Here is a 23,925-nt window from a genome sequence, read left to right on the forward strand (position 1 = left end):
TTCAGTGCTTTACCGCACAAATATCAAACTAAGAATTATTGTGCAGCTGACTTATAAAATGCATTTATCTCAAAAACGGTTAAATTTTCAGGTTACTAACAAGTATACCTTTACTTTGTAAAAATAATGCATCTTTAATAGTTTTTAACACAAATGGAGCTAGCTTAAAAAGTAAAAAAGTTAAGCGCAAATTTATGCCACACATGTGGCATATGCCCTCTATTAGTTACATTAAAGTAAGTATAAAATTATAATTTATCTTACTCAAAAGCATTCAACTGTAAATTTTTGTCCAAAAATATTTACAAACGTAAAAGTTATACCGAAAAATAAAATTTTAAATTTCCACTTTAACACCCTGTATCTTTATTAATATCAACATTTTATTAAAGCAAGTTGGCTTAAATCGTAATATTTTAAAGTGCAGAATCTACGGTCTCTGTACAATTACTTAAGGACCACCCTGTATACATATACGTAAGATAATTGACTTATAAATATTAAATTTTGTTAAGTATATTAATGTCTTTGAAGAATTTTACCAATTGTTAAATTTTACATTTTTCTCCTAAGATGTCACTTATTGATCCGATAATATGATTGGTCTGTCTCTGCAACTGGTATCTTGGACACTCTACAAGGACATGCCTAAATTCTTTTCATTTCGCGAAGTTTTGAAGTTGAACAGTCCCACTGGTTTTGCCACAAATTTCTAACCTTCACTTTAACAAATGATTTTAAGTCATTTATCACTACATTTATCACTTCACTGTTTCTTGCTTGTTGGGCAATGCGGTCCGTTTCTTCCTTCCCTTGAAGTTCAATATCTGAAGGAACCCATAGAAATTGTACAGTATGGTGTCTGTTTTATATGGTAGCTAGTTCTTTTTTAATTAGGCGAGCAATTGGACGTGTTGTATAAAGCTGGTTAATGGTATTGATGGACCTGAGGGAATCTGTAATTATAAAAGATTTGGATATATTATCGGAGTTAATATGAGTGAGAGCTTGGTAGATGGCATATAGCTTGCCGGTATGTATGCAGCTTAAGGATGGTATAAATTAATTTATACTTAAGTGTAATATTTGAAGTAACGACAGCTGCCCCAACTCCAGTAGATGTTTGAGAGGCATCTGTATCTAGGTCATAGAAGTTGGAAAATTTTGTAAATTTTTATGAAGGTATTTTTTGATAAGGAGTAGGGAGTATCGTTCTTTCTAAAGCTATTTCAGGATATGTCTGATAGAGGAATGCTTATTGTCCAAAGAGGAGAAATTATTATGAAGTTGGAATAGGTACTTGGATCAGATTATGTAAAACTATGAGAGTTTTCCTAACTCTTTCGTAAAATGGTGGTTTCATATTCCTATTTTCATTATATAAGTTTTTAAAATGATCAGTGAATATGTTGTATTGTAATAAATTGAATGTTTATTTTGTTTTTAATTAAATGTTAAGCTCGGGGGGTAACTCACTCGACGTATCCGTGTCGAGTTCTTCATCCTCGTATTTGAGTTTTCTGAGTTGTTTCATCAGTTTCTTTTTTAACTTTGTACAATTCAATTTTAGTAGACGCTCGGATGTACATGAATAGATTTTGGATAGGAGTTTTATAAATGTTTGAGTGTCTGAGGTATATTTATTTGTAACACTGATAACGTCTTTAGCTCCTTGAATGTTTTCAAATAAATCAACTGTTTCTTCGAAGGTTAATATTTGTTTTTCGGAATCGAATAATTCTTTAATTAGTTGCATTAGGGTTTTTAAAGACACTGTTGATGCTGTTTTTATTCTTTTTTGTTTCTGAGTTGGCTTTGAAAGTACATTGTCACTAGCTGATGTCCCAATGGGGGATGTTATTGCTTCAGATATAGTTTGTTTGGAGGATGATTTTGATGTATTTTCCTGGTTGGATATGCTAAATTCTTGTGGTGCCGAACAGTCTTTATTTTCATAGAGAGCTAGAATTATTGTGTAGACTGGAAGATGAAGATAGAATTATTGTGTAGACTGGAAGATGAAGATAGAATTATTGTGTAGACTGGAAGATCAAGACTGTTTAGTAATGCTTGTGTGAGATGATATGTTTGGTGAAGTGAATATATTTGTTTTAGATAGTACTGATATTACATTAACTGTAGTCGATGTATCGTGCGTTATTAAGTGGGTTGTAGATTATATTTTTGAAGATGACGCTGAGGTATTTGATATATTTGTAGAGGTACTCGTTGTTGAAAGTGTTATAGCAGTCGTTGCTGCTAAATATACTATAGTAGATTCATTTCTGTTTAAAAATGTAGTAGTTGAGACAGCTATATCTGAGTTATCTATGTATGTATCTGAGAAACATACATTGTCTAGCGTTAAAAAAATTCGATTGGTAATGTCATCATACGTTATAACAAAGGAATCGTAAATTGAGATTATGGGTGGGGATATGTAAATATGTCGACGGAAACTAAGTACACGTTTGTATTCTGGATAGGTAGTTCCTATTCGCAAAATTGACATTGATGAAGTTAGTTTTAGCCCTAAAGATAAAAGTTCTTTCTCTATTATCTTATGCGGGATAGTGGGAGATGTATTGGATATTAAGAGTCTTTCACTTGAATTGATTAGTCCACGGACTTGAATTTGTATCTTGTTTACAGTGATGAAACCTCCATTGTTTGAAAAAAATTCATCTACGATTTTTTTGCTTGAGAAATAATTACAGATACGATTGTTGGTGATTTCTGATGAAAAAAGAATATATTTTGGACTATCTAGAGTGCCTATCGCTAGCAAGTATTCTTCTAATTTGGCATTATTGAGAGAACTGAAAACTATTGCTTGTAGTTTGAATGGATAGATTGGTTCTTGTTGTTTACTGGCTCCAACTGAGTAAGATAAAGGTGGTTATGAAGTAGATTGAGATAATTCATTATTATTCTCAGTAACATCAAATTCCATTTTTAATTACCATTTGATTATCCTAAATATGGATCTGTTCCGCTTCAAGTTTTGGTAATTTGCTTTGACGAAAATAACTGGTGTCGATAAATGGCTGGTATAATTTATGTACTGTGTTTCTAAGATACTGTGATCACCGATTACCGATGATGCCACAAAATTCATTTGATTTGAACGTACTCAAAAGTTTGGGGGGATTTAGGACTGCACACCCCCCTTAAAATTCCTGTGCTCTTAGATTTTGTTGTTTCTTTTTTATGAAAAATCCTTTCAGAATAAGAAAGTAACGTGTCCATTTTTATTACAAAAGATCAAGTAGTTTAGGAGATAATGCAAAAAAACAATTTTTATTTTGTAACTTCAAAGGGCTGTAACTTTTTTTGTGTACACTTTTGTACTAAGGTAAGTTGAATTTAATCAATTTATTTTTGTCCCCGGAATGCGTTATTTAATTTATGACATACCTTTTTGAAACACCCTGTATACTGATGTATATCACATAGATGCCTATGTATTCGAGATAACTTTTCTGTTTTCTACCATAAATAAAACACTAAGAGAAACGTATCAAATGCATGTAGACTAGATCATAATGAATCTTGTTTATAATAATATGCGTGGAAGAGAAAATAGAAATCGATTTTTCTCTGTCTTAATTAATACGGGTATAAATAGTGTATTTAAAAATATTTTAGTCTATTAAATGTAGATTCTATATAGTTAGAAACTTATAAACATTATAAATGTATTATATACGAGTATATTATAAACTTAACCGCACCACGAGCAAGTTTTGCACCACTAAAAATTATGCTCTTTTAATACTTAGTTGATTTGCTCGTAAACCGAATAATGGTTTCCGCTATTTTTGATTTATTCCGATTATACAAATACGTTCAGCTACAAATTCTACCCAATAGCGTCTCCGTGGAAGCACTTCCCGTGATGTATGATTATTTGTGATGTGAAAGTTTCAATTCGGCGTTTTTTAGGCCTATTTCAAATGCCTCATATCTGTTGCCAAACTCAAAATCGGAATTTCATGTAATAGGTTTTAAATATAAAGCTCTAATAATGGAAATTCCATAGCGACTGGTCAAGGCAAGTAGGAAATTTTATAGATACCATGAAAATCGTAAAAAATAGCAAAAATCGCCCAACGTTTATTTATTTAACAGATTTATAGAAACTGACTTTATTTGTGGCAAAATATAGAAATTGCATACTCAAGCTGCACTTTTCACATGTAAAATGCATTTTGATTATTGTCGGTAGATCACTCAGATTAAAAGATATCGAATTTTTTTCGTCGAGTTGATACAAATTTTAATTAGAATTTATTTCGCGCGCGTAACTGACAGTTCCATGTTAAAAAAGTTATAAAAAAATTTAGATTTTTGAAACAGAACACACATCAAAGTAATCTATGGGACAAAAACAAATAGCGATATTACAGAATGATTTCAAATAATTTATTTAAAATATTTTTAATAAAAAGTTAACTAAAACTAAAACTACAATTGCCATTTGGATCGCCAACCTTCCAAAGGAGACGGCGCAATGAGAAGAGGAAGAATAAAAAGTTAGAAACAAGTGTCCCGAATATAAAATAAACATTTTTTTCTTAGAAATATCGCAATAGCTGTTAAGAAAATTAAAAGGGTACTTCCCAAAAAATAGCAACAAAAAAAAATAAAAAACTAATTTTTTGCCCCTCAACTCCCAACAAAGTAGTCTTTAGGTTAAGTTAGTATAGTGTATGCTCTTCAAGGTTGTTGATTACTGTCCTACATCTTTAAGGCAAACTTATGATCAGATGTTCACGCGGTATTCTGTTCCACTCCATTGAAAGGCCCCCAAATAGTTACTGTCTTGTATTGAACGCAATATTTTCTTGTAAAATGCGTCTTCCCAATATGCCCCATACTTGCTCAGTTGGATTTAAATCTGGAGATTGTGCAGGCCATGGTAAAACCTCAATTTCATTATCTTCGAGGAATGTTCGCACGACTCTGGCAGTCTGCTGACGTGCATTGTCGTGCATTAACTGAAATTGGGGAGCAGCTTGTTGTGCAAAGGATACAACAACAGGTTCCAGAATCATATTGCTGTAGTCTGTTGCATTAAGAAACCATTTCAGATAAACGAGATTGGTTCTTCCACCAAGAGTGATGCCACCCCATATCATTATACTGCCGCCTTACTGTCTATTAACCTCCTGCACGGTGGCCAATCGTTCAGCATTGCCAGATCGTCTCCAAAATCTTGCCCGTCTTGTATCTGGTGCAAATCTAAATAGCGACTCATCTGTGAACAAAGTAGAGGTCCACTCACATTTAACCCGAAATATTTGTTACAAAGAGATTAGTTATTACCTAAAATTTTAATATGATTCCTAACAGTGAGCTCTGAGAGAATAATATAAGCGTGGATATTTATTGAATCCCTCATAGCCTGTACATGGTTTTTTAACTATTCGGAGAACCTGATACCTTAGTTTAGCGATACTCCCAAACTGGTTGCAAATTAATGGTACCCTAATAAGTTTGTCATAGTAGTACTTGTGATTGGAAAGAGTTTATTATGAGTGTGTATTAACAGCGAAAATGGCGAGACGTGTTTTAGATATTGTAACGATATAATTTGCCTACCACATTTACTATCACTTATAAAGGGTTGAAGGGGTACCACATTGGGTATCACTTATAAGGGGTTGAACGTGGGGACTGGGCAATTCTTGGGCTGGAGATAGGGTAAACAAACAAACCGAAACGTTTACGAACGGCCACTCTTGTTTTAATTAAAGAGCTGGGTCGTAAGTAAGTGAATAAAGGAGGGACTGGAAGAAGTAACTACAAAGAAGAAATAAAAAAAAATACTTACATAAAATTTATTATTAAATTAATTTAATTGTTGCCATTAAATTGGCAACAAACACAAGAAGATTCCTGAACTATTTGAATTTGGACTCCGTTTAAAAGAATCCTCTTGCTGGATAGAAAGAAAGGCTTTTCTTTCCTAAAAAATACTAAAGGGTAAAAATCTTTTTAAAGGAAATAATTCTACAACTCCTCGTTTAGAGAGAAACATTACATATTTATTATTACATCACATCAACAGTTATTACAAATATTACTAACAAAATTTATCAACAAACCTTACAGGTTTGGCGACAGTTGTAACAATTTTACAACTAGTTATAACTATTTAAATAATTATTAGAAATGAAAATGATCTAAATTTTTCAACGGAACTTACATTGACGTTAACCTTTAAACAAAACAGAATTCAAAATTATGGTTACGTACCAAATGTCAGAAAAGAGGGCTTCGGACTATTCTGGATGACACCAAACTGCAATCTTCAAAACACGACCACTAAATTCCTTCTTAAAACCATGTGGACCCCTCAAATGGTTGGAAACGCCGTCTTACGTATCAGTTAGATAGGGCACAGCATAAACAAACGGTGATTAACTCAACAAAACTGCCAAATAGCATTTTGAGCCCAAATTCACCTCTTAACTTAAAAAAATTGCGGGTTTGAAGACTACACACCGAAAGCTATATCTTGCAAATCCAAATCTCTTCTCCTAACTCTTAACTGCTACTACCACTTTACACTATATTTCCATGACAAAAACAAATAACGAACAACAAAAAAAAACAATAACGATTTTGAAGAAAAATTAGGACTCAAAGAATAACTGACTGCTTCCGCCGTCCATCGTCGAGTGACATCATTCGCCCGAGCCGGTATAAACAAAGCATAAACGGAAATATTTCTGTTTATTTGATGCGCAAAATCTCTAATAGGCGGAATCAACATCAAAAGAAATACCCATCTGTATTATATAAACAAACTTAAAATGTTTATATTATTAATCTCAGCGACCCAAGAAGATTGAGAATATTTTTCGGTGTTTTAATACATACGAAAGCAAATCGAGATGCTACAATATAAATCAAGTAATATTTAATTTGCACGCTTATATTTAATGCTAAAAGAGCGAATATAGGCCCTTTGCGACAAGTTCAATCCGTACATAAACGTGTTTGTGATGCATTGTGTATTAGTAAGACAAAACTCAAGTCACCTAAACCTGGATTACACCTTAAGACTAAAGATCTTTCTAAGGATGACAAGTTTGAAATTCGAAATTATATATAAAATGCGTGAAAAGAAAGAACATGTTTCTGTAGAGACGATGTTAAAAAAATTAAAAGACGGAAATATATTCGAAATTTCCGGGATAACTCTCTGGAGAGTTTTTAAACAGATTAAGTTAAGATTCAAAATGGAAGACAATAGAAAAGGCTTGTGTAAAAGAGCTAGTGTCGTTCACAAAAGAATCGAGTTTTTAAGAAACTATAATAATTTTAAAAAAGACACACGTTATTTATTTATTTAGAAAAAACGTAGATTTTTGCTAAAGATGAAATCAAACGAATTTGACAGGACAGAAGTATAAAATGCATAAAACACAGCGATACCGAGAGAAAGAGGCATATTATATTACATGCGGGTGGAAAACATGATTTTATTGATGGAGCGAATCTTGTGTTTTCGTCAAAATCAAAATCAGCTGATTACCACGATAACATGAATACGGAGATGTTTTTGAAACAATTGATAAAAAAACTGCTACCATGTTTATATGAACCATCTATTATAGTTTTGGATAATGCCCCATACCATTCGAAAATTTTTAATAAGTAAGCAACAAATTCCTGGACAGTACCCACAAAAAATAAAAGAATGGTTAACGAATGAAAATATTTCATTTCCTCAGGATTCTTTCAAGCTGGAATTACTACAGTACTAAGACATTACACATTGTGAATTCAATCGCATTGGACATATTTAGGGAATGTGCAAAATTTACGTTACAGTTACACAGCAATTCTGGAAACATGGCAAGAAGCATTGAATACCGCTACTCCTGCAATTTGGGAAAAAGTGTGCGGAAATGTGAAAAGTAAATAAAAGAATGTTTGATGCGTGAAAATAGCATCGAAGCAATTATCCCAGTCATCATTTACGATCCAATTAAAAATACCGGCGACAGTGATAATGAGTGTGGATGTAATACTTGATTAGGTACACTGTTGATTAGGTAATATGTTTTTATTTTCTCATTAAGAAATTTTTTTATTGTAGAAATTTGTTTTATCAGTAAATACTTACTACTTAGAAACAATAGAATTTGTAATGTTTTTCTATTTTTGCAGTCATAATTGTATATTTTTTTAGTGAATGTAAAACACATTTTCAGTTAGAACCGTATTTTGGCTTGTCTTCGACAGTGCCTCAAATATTGGGAGAATTTGCTATTAACTTTCCAAGCACATGGATTGGTGAAATATACTGTTCTTTAGATCCTTGTATCTAAAACAATTCTTTTGCAACTGTTTATAACAAACTTTTAATTATGTTCATTCAACTAAGTGTTGTGCCTACGAGCAGTTTGGTAATGATTATATAGCAATTTAAACCAAGTGTTATTACCCATTGTCTTCTCTATTTGGCGAATCTTTTTACACAACTACCGAGGAGAAAGAAAGAAAAGAACTTACCCACTCGTATTTATTTAGCTAAGCGATTACAACAAAACCCAAGGCAACATAATTTCAAGATATTATTGTTCTTCAGATTGTTTTAATTTTCTAGTAGTTGCCCGCAGTTGACCTCAATACTAATTATTTACTGAAGCTACTAAGAATTGAAAAAATGGCATTGTCTAACATAACTTCTGCATTTTAAGCATAAAAAATTTTAAGTTTAATGATTGCTTGTAGATAACTTTGTTTAGATATGCATCTGCATTGAATCTATTTGTTAAACCGTAATTATTTAATTTTAGGTATGATAGTCTGTTTCCTCTAACGGAATTAAGTCCAGTGACTGGGAAGATTTTTATAAAGATCCGTTAGGCACATGTCTTTTATTTATATAATATTTAGAACATTATGGGGGTTGAATAAAACCATCATAATTTAAAACTGTTTTCGATGCTAAGGTGTGTTCGATGCGAACACTCCGGCTGCGCCGTCGTGCTCGAAAAATCGCGCGTGTTTTAAAGACCTCAATATCCACTTATACTTTAATATACTATTATAATATGTTTATACAAGTTATTCCTTTCCTGTTGCTATGTTTCAGCCTTTTTAATTACTTCTCATAAAAAAAATGAAGAAAAAAAATTGAAACCTAACTTTTATTTTCAGAAAAACGCTATCTGTTTACTTGTTTGGATGTTAGCTGTAACCCTCCTCACATTTCCGGAGGCCGGTTTGGTAATATATATGAGCATTCAATACTGGGTACGTATGTAGTAACAAAAGTTAAGATATAAAAGTAACGCTCTGTAGATAATTATCGAGTCTTAATAATAATAATTAACCATCTTTAACATCTCTTTAAATTACCTCAAGTAGGTAAACTGTCCTTGAACCTTTCCTGGTTTTCTTGCCATTTTTGATATATTAGCTTATATATTTTAAGGTATTTTAAAAACCAGTTATCAATCTTAAATGTTTATTAATTAAACATCGAGTTTTGAAAAATGTCCAAATAGACGTATTTTCCACTCAAATTATAGTTAATTCACATTAAAGATAAAGATAAAGATTCACAGATAAAGATAGTAAATGAAGATCACATGAATATGAAGTGGAAGTATTCGTATCATCCAAGGTTGCCAAATGCATTACTAACTTTACACCAATATCAAAGAGAACGACGATGTTACTACAAGCACAAGCCAACCTCATTATTAATATAAACATCATCCAAGTCTATGCTCCCACTGCAGACAAAGAAGAAGAAGAAGAAGAAATTGAGTATTATTAAGAAATTAACAGAATCATACAGAAAATTTCACGATAGGAAGTTCTCATCATTATGGAGATAAGACTCAGTACATGGGAGCCCATGAGCTTAGAGTCAGAAACAAGAGAGGAGATCTCCTAGAAAAATTTGCAAAGACTCAGAACTAGTTGCTATCACCACATTCTTCCAATTACCACCTCGAAGTCTGTACACATGGAAATCCTCGCAATCCTCATTTTAGTAAATAAAAGATTCTGAAACAACTTTACATCTATGAAGACATATTTTTGAGCAGACTTGAAAATTAACCACGTGCCAATGGTGGAAGTATTCCGAGTCAAACTTAAAAAAGTGAAGAATACGAAAATGATGGTCTAAGCCACTTTAAACGAGTAAGTGACTGCAAGCGATTAGAGACGAATCGAACGAAGAACAAACGATTAAACATATTACAGAAATAGTTCAAAAGGTAAAAGATAAACACTTAAAGGCAGATAAATAAACAAAGAAAAAATTTTGTATGACTGATGAGATCCTGAAAGTAACGGATGAAATAAGAAAAGACAAAAATGACCCAGACGTATATAAAACGATAAATATAACAATTAAGAGAAAAATTAGAGAAGCAAAAGAAAAAGAAGCAATGGAAAGATGCGAAGAAATTGAGACTCTACAGTCAAAGTACGATAGTCAAAATGTGCATAGGAAAGTTAAAGAATTCACAGGTGGACTAAGGCGAAGAGAGAAAAGAAATCTATCTGATTCTGTCGGAATAATAGACAGAGTAAAATAAGAACGTGGAAAGAATACCTAGTTGAAAGAATACCTACTGTTTGAAGACCAAAGATATAATATGAAAGGTGATCGATATAGAAACAAATAATATATCAATTTCGAGAGGGGTCAGGCAAGGATGCGTCTCCGACGCTTTTCAACGTGGACTCATAAGTCATATTCAGAAAAGCCTTATGGGAAAGAAAAGAGGGAATAAGAATTGATGGGGAAATCGTAAACACCATGAGATTTGCAGATGACACGGTAATTATGGCTGAGAGTATAGAAGAACTACAAACTTACTAGATACACTAAATAGTGAATGCATTCAAATGGGACTTGACATCAACACAGATAAGACCAAATTTACGATAGTATCAAGAAGTCCAATAAATAATGAACAACTAACCCTTGGTGGACAACAAATAGAGAGAGTGACAAAATATAAATATCTAGGAGCTTACATCAACACAGAAGTAGATCCAGACCAAGAGATCAGGGTAGGAATAGAAATGGCAAGGGCAGCGTTCTTAAAATTCAAGCAATTGTTCTGTGACAAAAATCTGAATACTGCACTGAGACTGAGGTTTGTTGAATGTTACGTCTGGTTCCAACTATTGTACGGGGTAGAAACATGGACGTTAAAAGCGCAAATAGTTAAGAAGCTTGAAGCCTTTGAACTTTGGATATACCGGAGAATGTTATTCCATGTAAGAATTCCATGGACTGCCAGGGTCACCAATGAGGAAGTGCTGAGAAGGATGGGTCGAGACAAAAAATTGTGGAGAACAATAAAAGTACGTAAGACTGCATACCTTGGACACATACTGAGGAATGATAAATATAGACTTCTGCAGGTCATCATGCAGGGTAGAGTCGATGGCAAAAAGGGAATAGGTAGAAAGAGGAAGTCATGGCTGTGAAATATTCGAGACTGGACAAACATGACTGTAGACGAATTATTCCACATTGCAAAAGACAGAGAAACGTTTAGAAATGTAACAGAAATGTAAAAAGGTAATAGAAAATTAACTCTACGTCAACCATACCCCAGTAGAAACAGTGACGCACTACAACTACCTCAGGACCATAATAAATAAAGAATGGACCAACAACCAGGAGATAAGAGCGCGCATCAGAAAAGCTAAATCCACTTTTAACCGGATGAAGGTCTTCTTTAAGAGCCACAACCTTTCTTTTGGTATAAAAGCAGAATGCTACGATGCTACATCTTCTCTGTTCTTTTATATCCTGTTTAATCCTGAACCTTAAACGCACTTATGTGCAGGAGATTAGAAGCATTTGAGATGAGGCTATATCATATAATACTTACGATTCCGTGGACTGAGCGAATCACAAATGAGAAGGCCCTCAGAAGAATGAAGAAGCATAAGGTACTGATCACCATCAAATCCCGAAAGTTACAATACTTCGGACACATTGTGCGAAATGAATACAGATATGCCCTCCTACAAGTCATAATGTAAGGAAAAATATTTCAAAAGCGATGACCAGGAAAAAGAAGAACTTCCTGGTTAAAGAACCTCAGAACCTGGTTCAACACAAGATCTGTGCAGCTTTTCCGCTCTGTTGCAGATAAGATAAAGATTTCCATAATGATCGCAAACATTCGTCACGGATAGGCACATCGAGAAAAAGTTCTTTAATTTATTCACGAAACTCATTTGCTCTTCTATTGGCTTCTGTTGACAAATCGTATATTTTATGATTCAATGTGCATCGTATTCATTATCATTTCTATATTTGCTTTCTTTTTTGTGTTGGATCTTTGCGGTGTTCGGCTTTTTTTACTAGCCTGCTTTATCATCATATTCATTTTCTTTTTCACTTTTTCTCTTCTTCGGATCATCTTCATCACTCCACATCATTAATATTAATTCTCACTCAAACTTAACTTGTTCTTTCTTGTCTTGTCTGATATTAAATTAAATTCTAATACTGCGTAAAAAATCTTCGGCCTGTCGACCTGTAGGACCTTGAGCTCTTATCTGTATGATTTGGAACTGAGACTATTTACCAAGTTCTATTCAATTAACTAATTATTTAAAAATATTTATTTAACTTATTCTTGGAGGGTTTATAATATTTACGCAATCACTACTCACTTTTATGTAATTACTAGTCACTGATGTTTATTTTGTTGCTCGTAATTCCGCAAAAAATGTGGTTTATTGCAGAAATTAAACGTTCTTTGCCGATAAGTGCCAGATCATACATACAATGTCTAAATTTTAAAAGAATAAAAGGCGTTTTGTGTCCTATATAATTTAAATATTTTTAAACGTGATTTTAACTCTTTATTGCTATCCCTTACCTTATAAAAATTGTTTCTTTTTTTAGAGAATCGAAAGCCTGTATGGGGTAACAGAATTAACATGTTGGCTTATTAGAATACTAATAAATGTGATAGAAATCATTCTTATTCATTCTTTGCATGCAATGTGGAAAGAAGAGGAATTATTACATAAGAGAATCAGAGACTTAAATATGGTGGCCATATCTCTACCAGGTGAAAATTTATCACCTCTGAATAGCCAGTTTTACCAGAATAACGCATATGAACTATCTGCTGAACATCTCAACACAATACCAAGGTACTTAGATGTTTCTAACTTAACTTTCGAATAGTATATATTATCCTGAGTGACAAAAAAAGTAAAGACCTATATATGTTTATTAGAATTCATTTATTTTTTACATATTGACTTATCTTGCCACGAACAACCAGTGATAACATTTTCGGGTTTATCTACTAAGTTTTTGTCGTGGCTGCGTCAATTGTCTGGTGAATAAGAAGAATTCACTCTCCATGCATTTGAGAAAACTTTTTTATTAGTCAAAATGCCTAAAGTGCGTAGAATTCGCCGAGTGCTCCCGCTAAGTGACTTTGTGAGGGGTAAAATTGTTGGGTTACGTGGAGCCAGTCTATCAATAAGAAAAGTTTCTAGGAGGACCAACAGATCCTTACGCAGTATACAGCAGTGGGTATGAGCGTGGACTCGGGAAGGCCCAGGACACCGAGCGAGGGGTTCTGGACGTCACACAAGGACTACAGAGTAACAAGATCGCCGATTAAGACTTCTGGCTCTAAGAGACAGATTCAGTAGCACTCGAGCTATCGTAAATCAGTGGTTTGAAGAGCACAAAAGGATAGTTGAAATAAGTATGGTATATTGCCGAATACGACAGTTATCGTCCACATTTGGTGCGCCCTCTCACAGCTGAATATCGGCGTAATTATTTGCTCTGTTGTAGAGAAAAAATTCTATCGGATCAGGAATGGAATCAGGTGGTTTGTGGTAAAGAATCCCGCTTCTGTTTGGGGATGCGCAATGGTCATGCATGAGTGACAATGCAAACGTGATCTACAATTTGACAGAGAAGAGTACGTTTAACATACTGTGGGAGTTTATTATTGGGTGCTATTGCTTATAGTAGCAGATCACCACTAATTTTCGTCAGAGGCAATATGACAGCCCGACGCTATATTCAGAAAGTACTGGAGACTCATCTTATTTCATACATAAACACCATACAAAACCCGATTTGTCAGCTAGACAATACGAGACCGCATGTTGTCAGAAAATCGTTAACCTTCATGAATCAACATCTCATCAACCATTTACCTTGGCCACCGATCGTCTAATCTGTCTCCAATTGAATATGTCTGGGACATGAAAGGTCACAGCTCCTGCAGCAAATTGACAAATCAAGCTGAAAATTTAATCACTTTACTAGTAAGGGTTACAGAACATGTATATCAAAAATTATTAAAATAGAATAGATATATGTAGACGTTTACCTTTTTTGTCACTCTGTATATAAATAAGTATTTTTATATGACCATTCAATCAATATTTATTGAATTTTGCAATCAACCATCGTTGTATTTTATGCTTTTACAGCTATTGTTTTGTAATAGTACATTGTTTTCGGGGTTTATAGGCCCTAGTCTGGAATTGTTTGTTATTAAAATTTCGTCTCCAACTGAAGTAGGCACATAAAATCAATTAGCAATTAGTGATTTCGTTCGCTGAGCCATGCCTTTAAATACTCATAAACCAGGCCGAATTTGACCGACGGCACGGATTATGTTGATAAATACATATACGTTGGATACGAAATTTGAATAGGTAAGGACAACGAAACAGGTGAAGTATCAAGAAGAATAGCACACGAATGGGCAGCATATGGAGCTCTTAAGAACGTATACGACAACAGACCGATTATTCTGAAGCGGAAAGTCTTTGATCAGTGTGTTTTGCCAATGGTGTGGAAACACTGTCCCTAACAAAAAACAATGCTTCCAAACTAAGATTAGCACAAAAAATGATGGAAAGTTTAATGATAGCAGGTATAATAAGAGACAAACGAAGACCTACGAAACCAAACCAGACTTACAGACGTTGTGGAGAGAGCTTGCAGATGGGCTGGCACGTGGCAAGGATGAAGGATGGAAGGTAATCACTCAAGTTAATCGAATGGAAACCAAGAACAAATAAATGAAACAAAGGAAGATCACCTACACGATGGCAAGATGATCCTACTGCAGAAGACCGTCCACTCGGCATACAAACCGGGAAAGCGTATGTCCTGCAGTGAACTTAAAATAAGGGACTGCTGATGATGATGATGGATTATGATGAAGAAAACCCCATAAGAAAGAGTCTAACGGGGTGAACTCGCACGATCTTGGTGGCCAGTTCACATGACCTCCACGTGAGATCACCATGCCCTCAAATCGTTCGTGTAGAATATCCAATTTGTCATGAGCTATGTGGTACTGGGCGCCGTCATATTAAAACCATAGGTCGTTGGTATCCATTTCATCCAATTCAGACCAAAAGAAAGGTATCCCTATTTCTCGACTGACGGTCAGTTTTAGCTTACAAGCGAAGCAGTAACATCTCCAGAAGATGCCAACCCCTAGTGTTGGCGAAACGTCGAGAACTAACCTCAGAAGACAACGGTCTAACAGCCCGAACAAACAGTTTAACAAGGTAGACGATGGCCGTGAAAGCCTAACGCATTTTATAATTAATATTGTTTGTAAATACTGTATCTAATAAATATCTAGTAATTATATTGTCATGTTGTTTAAACTTACAGGTATGGATCAACTCCTAACTTATGGAGCAATTCGATACCAAATAATATGATGATGAGTTTGCCTTATGATGGTTGCCAATTTTTTACTACCAGTGAATTTAATGCTAGCATATTTGTGCCAAATTTTGAGCACAATGACTTTGGAAGTTTATCCCGTAAGTATGACTTTTAACATTTGTCATTTAATTGTATTCCAGAATTTGGAGTTAGTTATTGATATTTCCATGAGCAAAGGTCTCTATTGATGAGCCAAAAGTTTTATTTTCATAAGCTCCTTGCTGCATCTTTATCGTAGTAATCTAGTCTACTTTTTAATTTTATAATTTTTCTAGTGAAAGCGTCACCGTCTCTTCTTCACAGATTCTTCATCTATTTGGTAGTACTAGTTGGTACGGTAGTGATAGATTTTTGCTTCTATTCTATTAAGAATATGCCGAGTTCTTTCCTGATTTCAGTGTTTCTTATCTGATCTGATTTTGTATATCCCTTGACACTTCTTAGAAATTTCGTTTGTGCTACGTGGATTCGTGACATGTCTTTCTATTTCATTACTCATATCTCGCAACCATACCGAAATGTACTTTTTTAGTACTTTAACTTTCGTTTTCTTCTTAGCGTTTAAGTCTTTTGGACTTCTATTGGACCCCTTGGACAATTCTGTTGGACTGGTTTTTTTTTCACTTTCACAGTCACTTATTTGTCTGTTCTTCGCATTTTAAGAGTTCATTTGGTATGTCATCGGATCAAGGAGCTTTGATGTTTTTTAATTTACATAGGTTATCTCTGACTTTTTTGTTATTTTTATGTTGTCATCATTAAAGCTCGGATTTATAGGCAACAAAAATTGAAGAAAAAGACGCCTATATAGGCAAATATTTTTATTAAAAAAGGCAGGAATATTAACATTTAGGCAAAATATAGGCAATAAAGGAATATAACTTATTATTTATTGTACAAAGTGAATTAACATAATATTAACTTAAGGCAGGTATATTTACACATCATAATCATAACATTAGTATAAATAAACTAGTAACTAAATAACTGTAAATTAATAATTAAACATTATAACCACTTAAAATTTTATCATTAATAGAAACAACTAAATGTTTTTCAATATTTTCGGTCTTAAAACTATGTCTTCGATCACTTAAAATTAATTTGTACATTGAAAACGAACGTTCGACATCAACAGATGTAATTGGAGCATATATCAGAGCGGATAATAAATCTGGCATAATTTGAAATTCCCGGAAAATGTCCCATTCAAAACTTTAGCAACATTAGATAAAAACGAAAAACCTTCATTCTTGTCGAAAACATATTTCATTTTTTTTTTTTAATTAATTGACCGTTACTTCCAGGTGCCGATTTAATTTTCGTCTTTAAATTATCTATTAATTTTACTGACTCACATAAATTTATCTCTTGTTTTTCTAATAAGGTAATTGTGGTAACTATTAATTTATAATTGTCATTGATATAAGCGAGTTCCTGTTTCAATTTGGGATTTTTTAATATTTTTTTTGCTTCTCGAATGGCTTCGGAAATATCATCATCAAATTCTGACATAACTAATTCTATTTCATTGCAGTGTTCAAAGTAAAAAAAAAATGCTTCGAGCCAGGTTCCCCACCTTGTAATTACTGGTTTAGGTGGCAAAGGGACACCGGGAAGTCTTTCTTTATATATTTGCACCCTCAACGGAGCCTTTACAAAAACTTTTTTCATAAAATTTATAAAATTATTTACCAACGGAAACAGATTTCTTATTTCTTCAACAATTCTATTTACCCCGTGGGCTACACAACTGCAATGAATTAAATTAGGATAAAAAATCTTTAAATTAACAGCAGCTTTTAATATATATGCCGCAGCACCTAAAAGCATTAAAACTATTTTATTCACTGGTATAGCGTTGGGTAAAAAGAGGTTTGTTAAACTATCTTGTATAAATCGACTTATTGTTAAATTGTTTGTTTTTTCCAATTCTTTAACGGCAACTAAATAAGGTTTTCTCGCAAAGTTTTCGTTCAAAATTCCAATCATTAAATTAGCTATATACCTGCCGCATACATCTGTCGTTTCATCCACGATAATATACAAAAAATTGCCCTCTAACTCCCGCTTAATTTTTGAAATACATTCCACATAACATTTTTCCACAGTATGTTTTCTCAATGTACTCTCGTCCGTTAAGGATTTATTAAGATATTTTTCGAAAAAGCATTTAAAACTAGGGTTATTAACTTTATATAGAGGAATGTTGGATGCAATCATCATCTGGCATAAATCAAATTTAAATGCGCCTTCCTCCTGTTTTTTTGAACTGCTTAAACTATCCCGCAGAGATATTTGGGCTAACTTAGAGGAATTTCATTTTTCCAAATTACGTTTATGAAGTGGGGTTCCACAATGCTGGTCAATAAAGTACTTTTTTCTACTTGAAATCTGAGAATTTAAAAAAAAATAATTAGAATTCTAAAACCGCTTTAGAATTTAGTTATGTTGATGGACGAGAAAAAAAGAGAAAAAATAAAACTTACCGATTTGCCGCATGGTTTACAAAATGCTCCATCTCCTTCTAGAGAAAGTTCCGAATAAGGTGCGATCCATAGCCTTAATTTAGATGTCATCTTTTCACACAAATGTCTAAAACGTTTTAAAACGTGTTCTTTGCTTTTCGGTATACGCAACAAAACTAAACTAGGATATAGCAATTTGTGACTAAACTCTGATACAGTAACCGACTGTACAACTGATAATAAACTAATAAAGCTTAGGGATTTCCAAATAGTTAACCCTCAAGTCTCGATCAGGTACATTTTCCTAGAAATCTGTTTAGTTTAATAACATTTAAAGTTTAAGTCTATGGGAACATTGTTAGGTCCAGGTGCATTTTTTATTTTCATGTTATTCAAAACATATTGAATTTCAGCTTTTATTATATCCAGACCTTCTTGATTTTGATTTATCTTTTTGATTGTTTTCAAAAAGATCTTCAATATATTTTCTCTATATTTCGATTTTATCTTCAATGTCACTAATGATAGACTTATCTTCGTCAAGCAAATATAGAGTTTTGTCTACTTTTTCTTATTGTTCTTTCATTTGCTGATGTAAATGCTTAAATATGTCATATTTTTGTTATAGCTGTTCCATTTTTTATGTATTTTCTGTAAACCATTTCTTTTTGGTATTTTAAACATGCTTAGTGATTTCGATATTTTATTATTATCTTTGATTATCCATATATCTTTGTATCTTTTATCATGTGACCCTCTTGATGACTCTTTATATGGTACTGTTAGAGTTGCTTTCAAAAGCCTATATAAAAGAATATTATTTATGTCAGTCCTGGACAATATAATTTGGTCAGTGGCTCCTAAAATTTCCAGAATCCATTTTCATCTTGTATTGTACCATTTTGAGAATAATTAATTACATTATGTTTATTTTTCAGATAAAAGAGCACAATCTCTGATGGATCTACGACTTCTAGAAGAGCACACCATATTAAGCGAAAAATTAAACCATCAGTACCAGCCCTGGTTAACCGAAACAATATCAGAGACCAGCAGTGCGATTATTCCGAACAACGACATTCCTCCGAAAACGCCGAAGTTAACAAAATGTCAATCAGTAGACGCTTTAAATGTAATTAACAAAAGTAGCCATATTATCAAAAATCGGACAGGATTTTACGCCCAACCCATTGCGAATTACGGAGTTCCTATCTACTACGGACCACTGGATGGCCCTGACTTTTTGATTTATAAAAAGAAAATTGACAAACTGTCGAGTAAAAACTCTCTAACAAACACTACTAATACCTCTGCTGAGGATGTACAGAAATATCGAGACGTTGCTCTATGAAATGTTGGAAATAACTATTATATAAGTTAGAAAAACCTGTGATAATCAAAACCGTCCATAGATTCTTTTACTTATATGTTGAGTTATTATTCTTTAGAAATAGTGTTTGGTTACCAGAAATAATGCTCCTGAGACAATGTATTTTATTTGTTGTATATCTGATTTCCCAATAATTATGTTTCTACTAGGAACTTTGTTATCATGTTAATTATTCTTTTTTAATATACCCTAATAGGTGCCCATGACGTAGATATATCCCAGAGAATACATCTACTTCAGGAATAGCAAACCTGCCCATGCGAGCTCATGGATTTTCTAAATCATCCCCGGGGACACCATGTATAAATCCAGAGCATTCCCATCTGCACCCTCTCCTCTTTCCACATCCAAACCAACTCGCTAAGACGTATTAGCCAAGTGAGGCGTTTTAATGGCTAAAACACAAATGACGAGTTCTAAAACAGTAGTTATATCCCAGGTGAAAATGGCGAGACGCCCACAATCTCATATCGATTCGTCAATCCGTCCCAAAGATTCTGGGGGAGGGGCAGAAATTCGTCAACATATTCGAAAAGCATAAGAATCAACCGCAAATTAAAAATTGCAATAGAGGAACTAAAGAACATCGCGTCCGCTTGGACATTGTAGGGTTATGCGAGGTAAGGCAAAAGTGAAGGCTGAAGATCATTAAAATCTGGGCATTTTGGAGAACAAGATAGATACGTCGGAGGGTAGGACTAATGATTAACAAAAAACATAAAGAGAATATCGAAATATTCCAGTTTGCGAATTTTGACTGTTCTAACCACTTCCATAACTTTTCTCATCTGTTGCAAAACAACCTCGTTACGAATTCTATCTACCCACAAATGCAAATGCACTCCTGCATTACATGTTGCTTACATTCCTTTCATATTCTTTATTTATTTGGGAATATGTTGCGTGGATATAACATGGAACTAAAGGACTGGCACTGATTTCTAAGGCAAGTTACCAAAAGATTAGTTATCAAAAGATTAGAAGAAAAATATGAATCTAAAAAATAAAACTGTTCACTATTCCCAGAAGGTATTAAAAAAATGAAATGATACAAACAACTTTTTGAACAATTACAAAAATAAGGACGTACTAATATACATATATTTTACTGTGGTGCTGACGGATTGTGACGAAATATAAAATACGATAATTAAAATGTTTGTATAAATAAAAATGTATCATAATTTTATTAAAATCTAATGTATATATTGTACAAATAAATAAATTATATTTTAAACAATTAATTATAGATGTTTAAATGCTCTGCTGTTTCGGCAAAATCCCTCTTCTTTCTATTGAAAGAGCTTAAAAGAAGCATATTGTCTTTACCTTCATAACCTATTAATACCTGCTGATGACATATATTTCTTTCTTGAAAATCAATTAACATAACTTTAATCACAATCAGGAAAAAGTTCCTGTTCAATTCCGGCTATTTGAAGGAGATTGATTGACAACTGTTCCACCACCATTTTGGTGATCGTCTGTATTCTTCCGAGTAGGCTGGTGTTCCGTACTATGCTGGTCATTCTATCTGACATACCGTAAAACGGGGTTACTTTGCACCATAGTTTTTAGTTTCATTTTCTTAGAGTGGATATAACGTTACTCGAAAGAAAATCTGAACTTTTTATTATAAATATCTATTCAACAGGTCGTCGTAATATAGCTCTTATTATAGTTGCTTTTTAGTTATATTGCATAATTAAGAGATTATCCGAATTTTATTAGTGGTGCAAAGTACACCCTAGAAGAGTCATACTTTCCACCACTTAATATTTTAATAATATTTGGCTACGAAATGCTTGCTGGTGCATAGTAATCCTATCTGATTTTAAACTTTGCACCATTTAAATGCAAAAAAATGTTGGTCGGCCCAGTTTTTTGAATATAAACCTACCTACATTTATGAAAGAAGCCTAACGGGAAAGAACATTGCTACATTTTAAATGAACAAACTTTATTATAAGTAGAATAGTGAAAATACAAAGTTTGAATCTAATCCCACCACAATTTGTCGCATTCTGGAACAATGTGAAATCCTCGTCTGGAAATTTTCTTGGGAGGATTTATGGCGCCAATTACATTGTCCCACGAATACCATATTTCGTCGCGTCTTTCTGGCCATTTCCAAAACTTTTGACATGGCGTTGATCATCGCTCCGTCATTTTCTATTACTGTTATGACTCCAGGGTAAACATGATCTTCATAGACAAATAAACCGTACTCACCAATTTTTTTTTTAACATGATCTAATGCAAAGTTTTTAACTTTTTCGGCAATATTTGTTCCAACAGAACCCGAGGCGAGTTTTTCATTCAATTCGCTTTCTTCTTCCATCTCTTGCAGCTCATTTATTTCACCATCTGATGAATCCGTGCCTAGTGGAAAGTGGTCGTCCAAAGCAATATCGTTCTCTGAAGCATCTACTACTTCTGGCGCAACAGCTTGATGAAGTGTGGAAGTAGATGCTTCAGTTAGATCTTCTAAACTAATTTCAGAATGAGCAATACTTTGTCCTGCTGGAACATTTATTATTTTCTTTTTCTTCCCACGTGTCTTAAACTGGGTGGCTTCCTTTCTTCTAAATATCGAATGAAAGTGTTTTCGATATCCTGAACTTGATTTATTATTATTTGTTGTATGACTATCAGTTATCACACTAGATTGCTGAGTTGTTTTTAACCGCTCCAAGAGCGGTGTTATATCACGATACCACATTTCTTTACTGACTTTAATATCTCATCGCTATTCTTCTGTATTTTTTCGTTTAATGATCGTAAAAGCGTTGGAAAATGCTGTTTCTCAAGTACATTTGATCTACTTCCCACATGAGTTTCTTTATATTCAGATAAAATTTCCCTCCAGGCCCTTTTCATTGGGGCAAATAATGCAACATCCAGCAGTTGTGTAACGTGGGTGCTATTCGGAGGCGAACATATAAAATGAATGTCGTGTTTTCGACACAAATCCAGGACTTTAACATTAATATGAGAAGACAAATTGTCTCCTAAAACGACCTTTCCCTGAATTTTTTTAAGCCTGGGCAATAGAATAGTGTTAAATCAATTTGCAAATGTCTGTGATTCGAACCAACCAGATGCAGTATTTGCATAACGCGTACCAGAGGGGCCATTTTCAGTCCAGGTGTCCCACAAATGCTTGGATTTGTACACCACATAAGGAGGTAGTAGCTCACCAGCTGCATTTCCACACATCATAAGAGAAATGCTACTTTTTGAAGAGTTACAAATTCGTTCACGATATTTAACCCCACGTTTAGTTAATACCTTTTTTTGTCCGGGATCATCTGTTAAGTTTGTCTCGTCATAATTAAAAATAGCATGTGGCTCCACACCAGTTAATGTTTATTTTAAATGTTGTATGTATTCAGCCATTTGGTCTGCATTGAGTGCTGCTCTACTTCTTTTTATGTTTGAGGCTATCCTTGCAGTAAGGTTCTTATGACGACTTGAAAATGATTTGATCCAATCCATACCAGGAGTATTATCCTTAAACCGAGTTATTTTTTTTCCTTGGCGATTTAAATGAGTTTTGATTATTTGTCGTAATTCCATTCCAGTAACAGGAAATCCAGCATCACTAAGGTTATGAATGCATTGTACGAAGCACCTTTCCTCTTCATAAGAGAATATTGATGGGTATCCAGGTTTTCCAGAGTGTATTCCTTTTAATTTGTAAAAAATAATTCTCCTTGGAATGTTAAAGGATTCAGCGGCAACTCTTGTACTCATGCCATCTTTTATTGCTGACAGACATGCTTTCAAATCTTCTTCTGAGTAGTCTGCATATTTGCAAGATCCCAGTTTCCTTTTATAACGTCTGGGAATTTCCTAAAAACTATTTTCCTTTTAACCTTTTACTCTTGGGGATACTTTGCAACACTTGCAAATTAGCGGTGCAAAGTATACCCAATTTCACGTGTTAAGTGCACATGTAAACAATGTTTTTTTTTTGTTATTGATATCGTGGTTTAAAACCGTTATTTTAACAACTAAAAATCGCAATCGCAAATTAATATTCTAACTGTTGCTGATAGATAACTGGCGACCGCAGAGACAATCGCGCGCGTCTTACTCACGTATTGCGATGTTGCCTATGTGCTCTAGAGGTAGTACAAATATATATAAACAAAATTGAACGTAGGTTTACATAAAATATACTTTTACACGTTTGGTGCAAAGTTACCCTGCTCAGTGCAAAGTAACCCCGTTTTACGGTACCTTCGTTACAGTTGTTTGTATTCTCTTTATTACTGATATTTTTGTCTGTCCATGACATTATTGGTCGCACGCATTTT

At 33.7% G+C, this 23,925-nt stretch overlaps 1 protein-coding gene across 1 annotated transcript in view; it reads left to right on the forward strand.

Moving 5' to 3' along the window:
- Rcd6 (Reduction in Cnn dots 6) overlaps positions 1-20,817 on the forward strand; it is an 85,378-nt gene extending 64,561 nt beyond the window's left edge. Inside the window, exons 3-6 of the mRNA XM_072523601.1 lie at positions 9,181-9,276; positions 12,920-13,173; positions 15,689-15,843; positions 19,152-20,817. Of these exons, the coding sequence (XP_072379702.1) occupies positions 9,181-9,276; positions 12,920-13,173; positions 15,689-15,843; positions 19,152-19,564 (918 nt within the window). The 3' untranslated portion in view covers positions 19,565-20,817. The remainder of the gene's footprint in view (positions 1-9,180; positions 9,277-12,919; positions 13,174-15,688; positions 15,844-19,151) is intronic.
- The last annotated feature ends 3,108 nt before the right edge of the window (positions 20,818-23,925 follow it).

This window comes from Diabrotica undecimpunctata, chromosome 2 (assembly GCF_040954645.1).
Source record: "Diabrotica undecimpunctata isolate CICGRU chromosome 2, icDiaUnde3, whole genome shotgun sequence".
Lineage (NCBI taxonomy): Eukaryota > Metazoa > Arthropoda > Insecta > Coleoptera > Chrysomelidae > Diabrotica > Diabrotica undecimpunctata.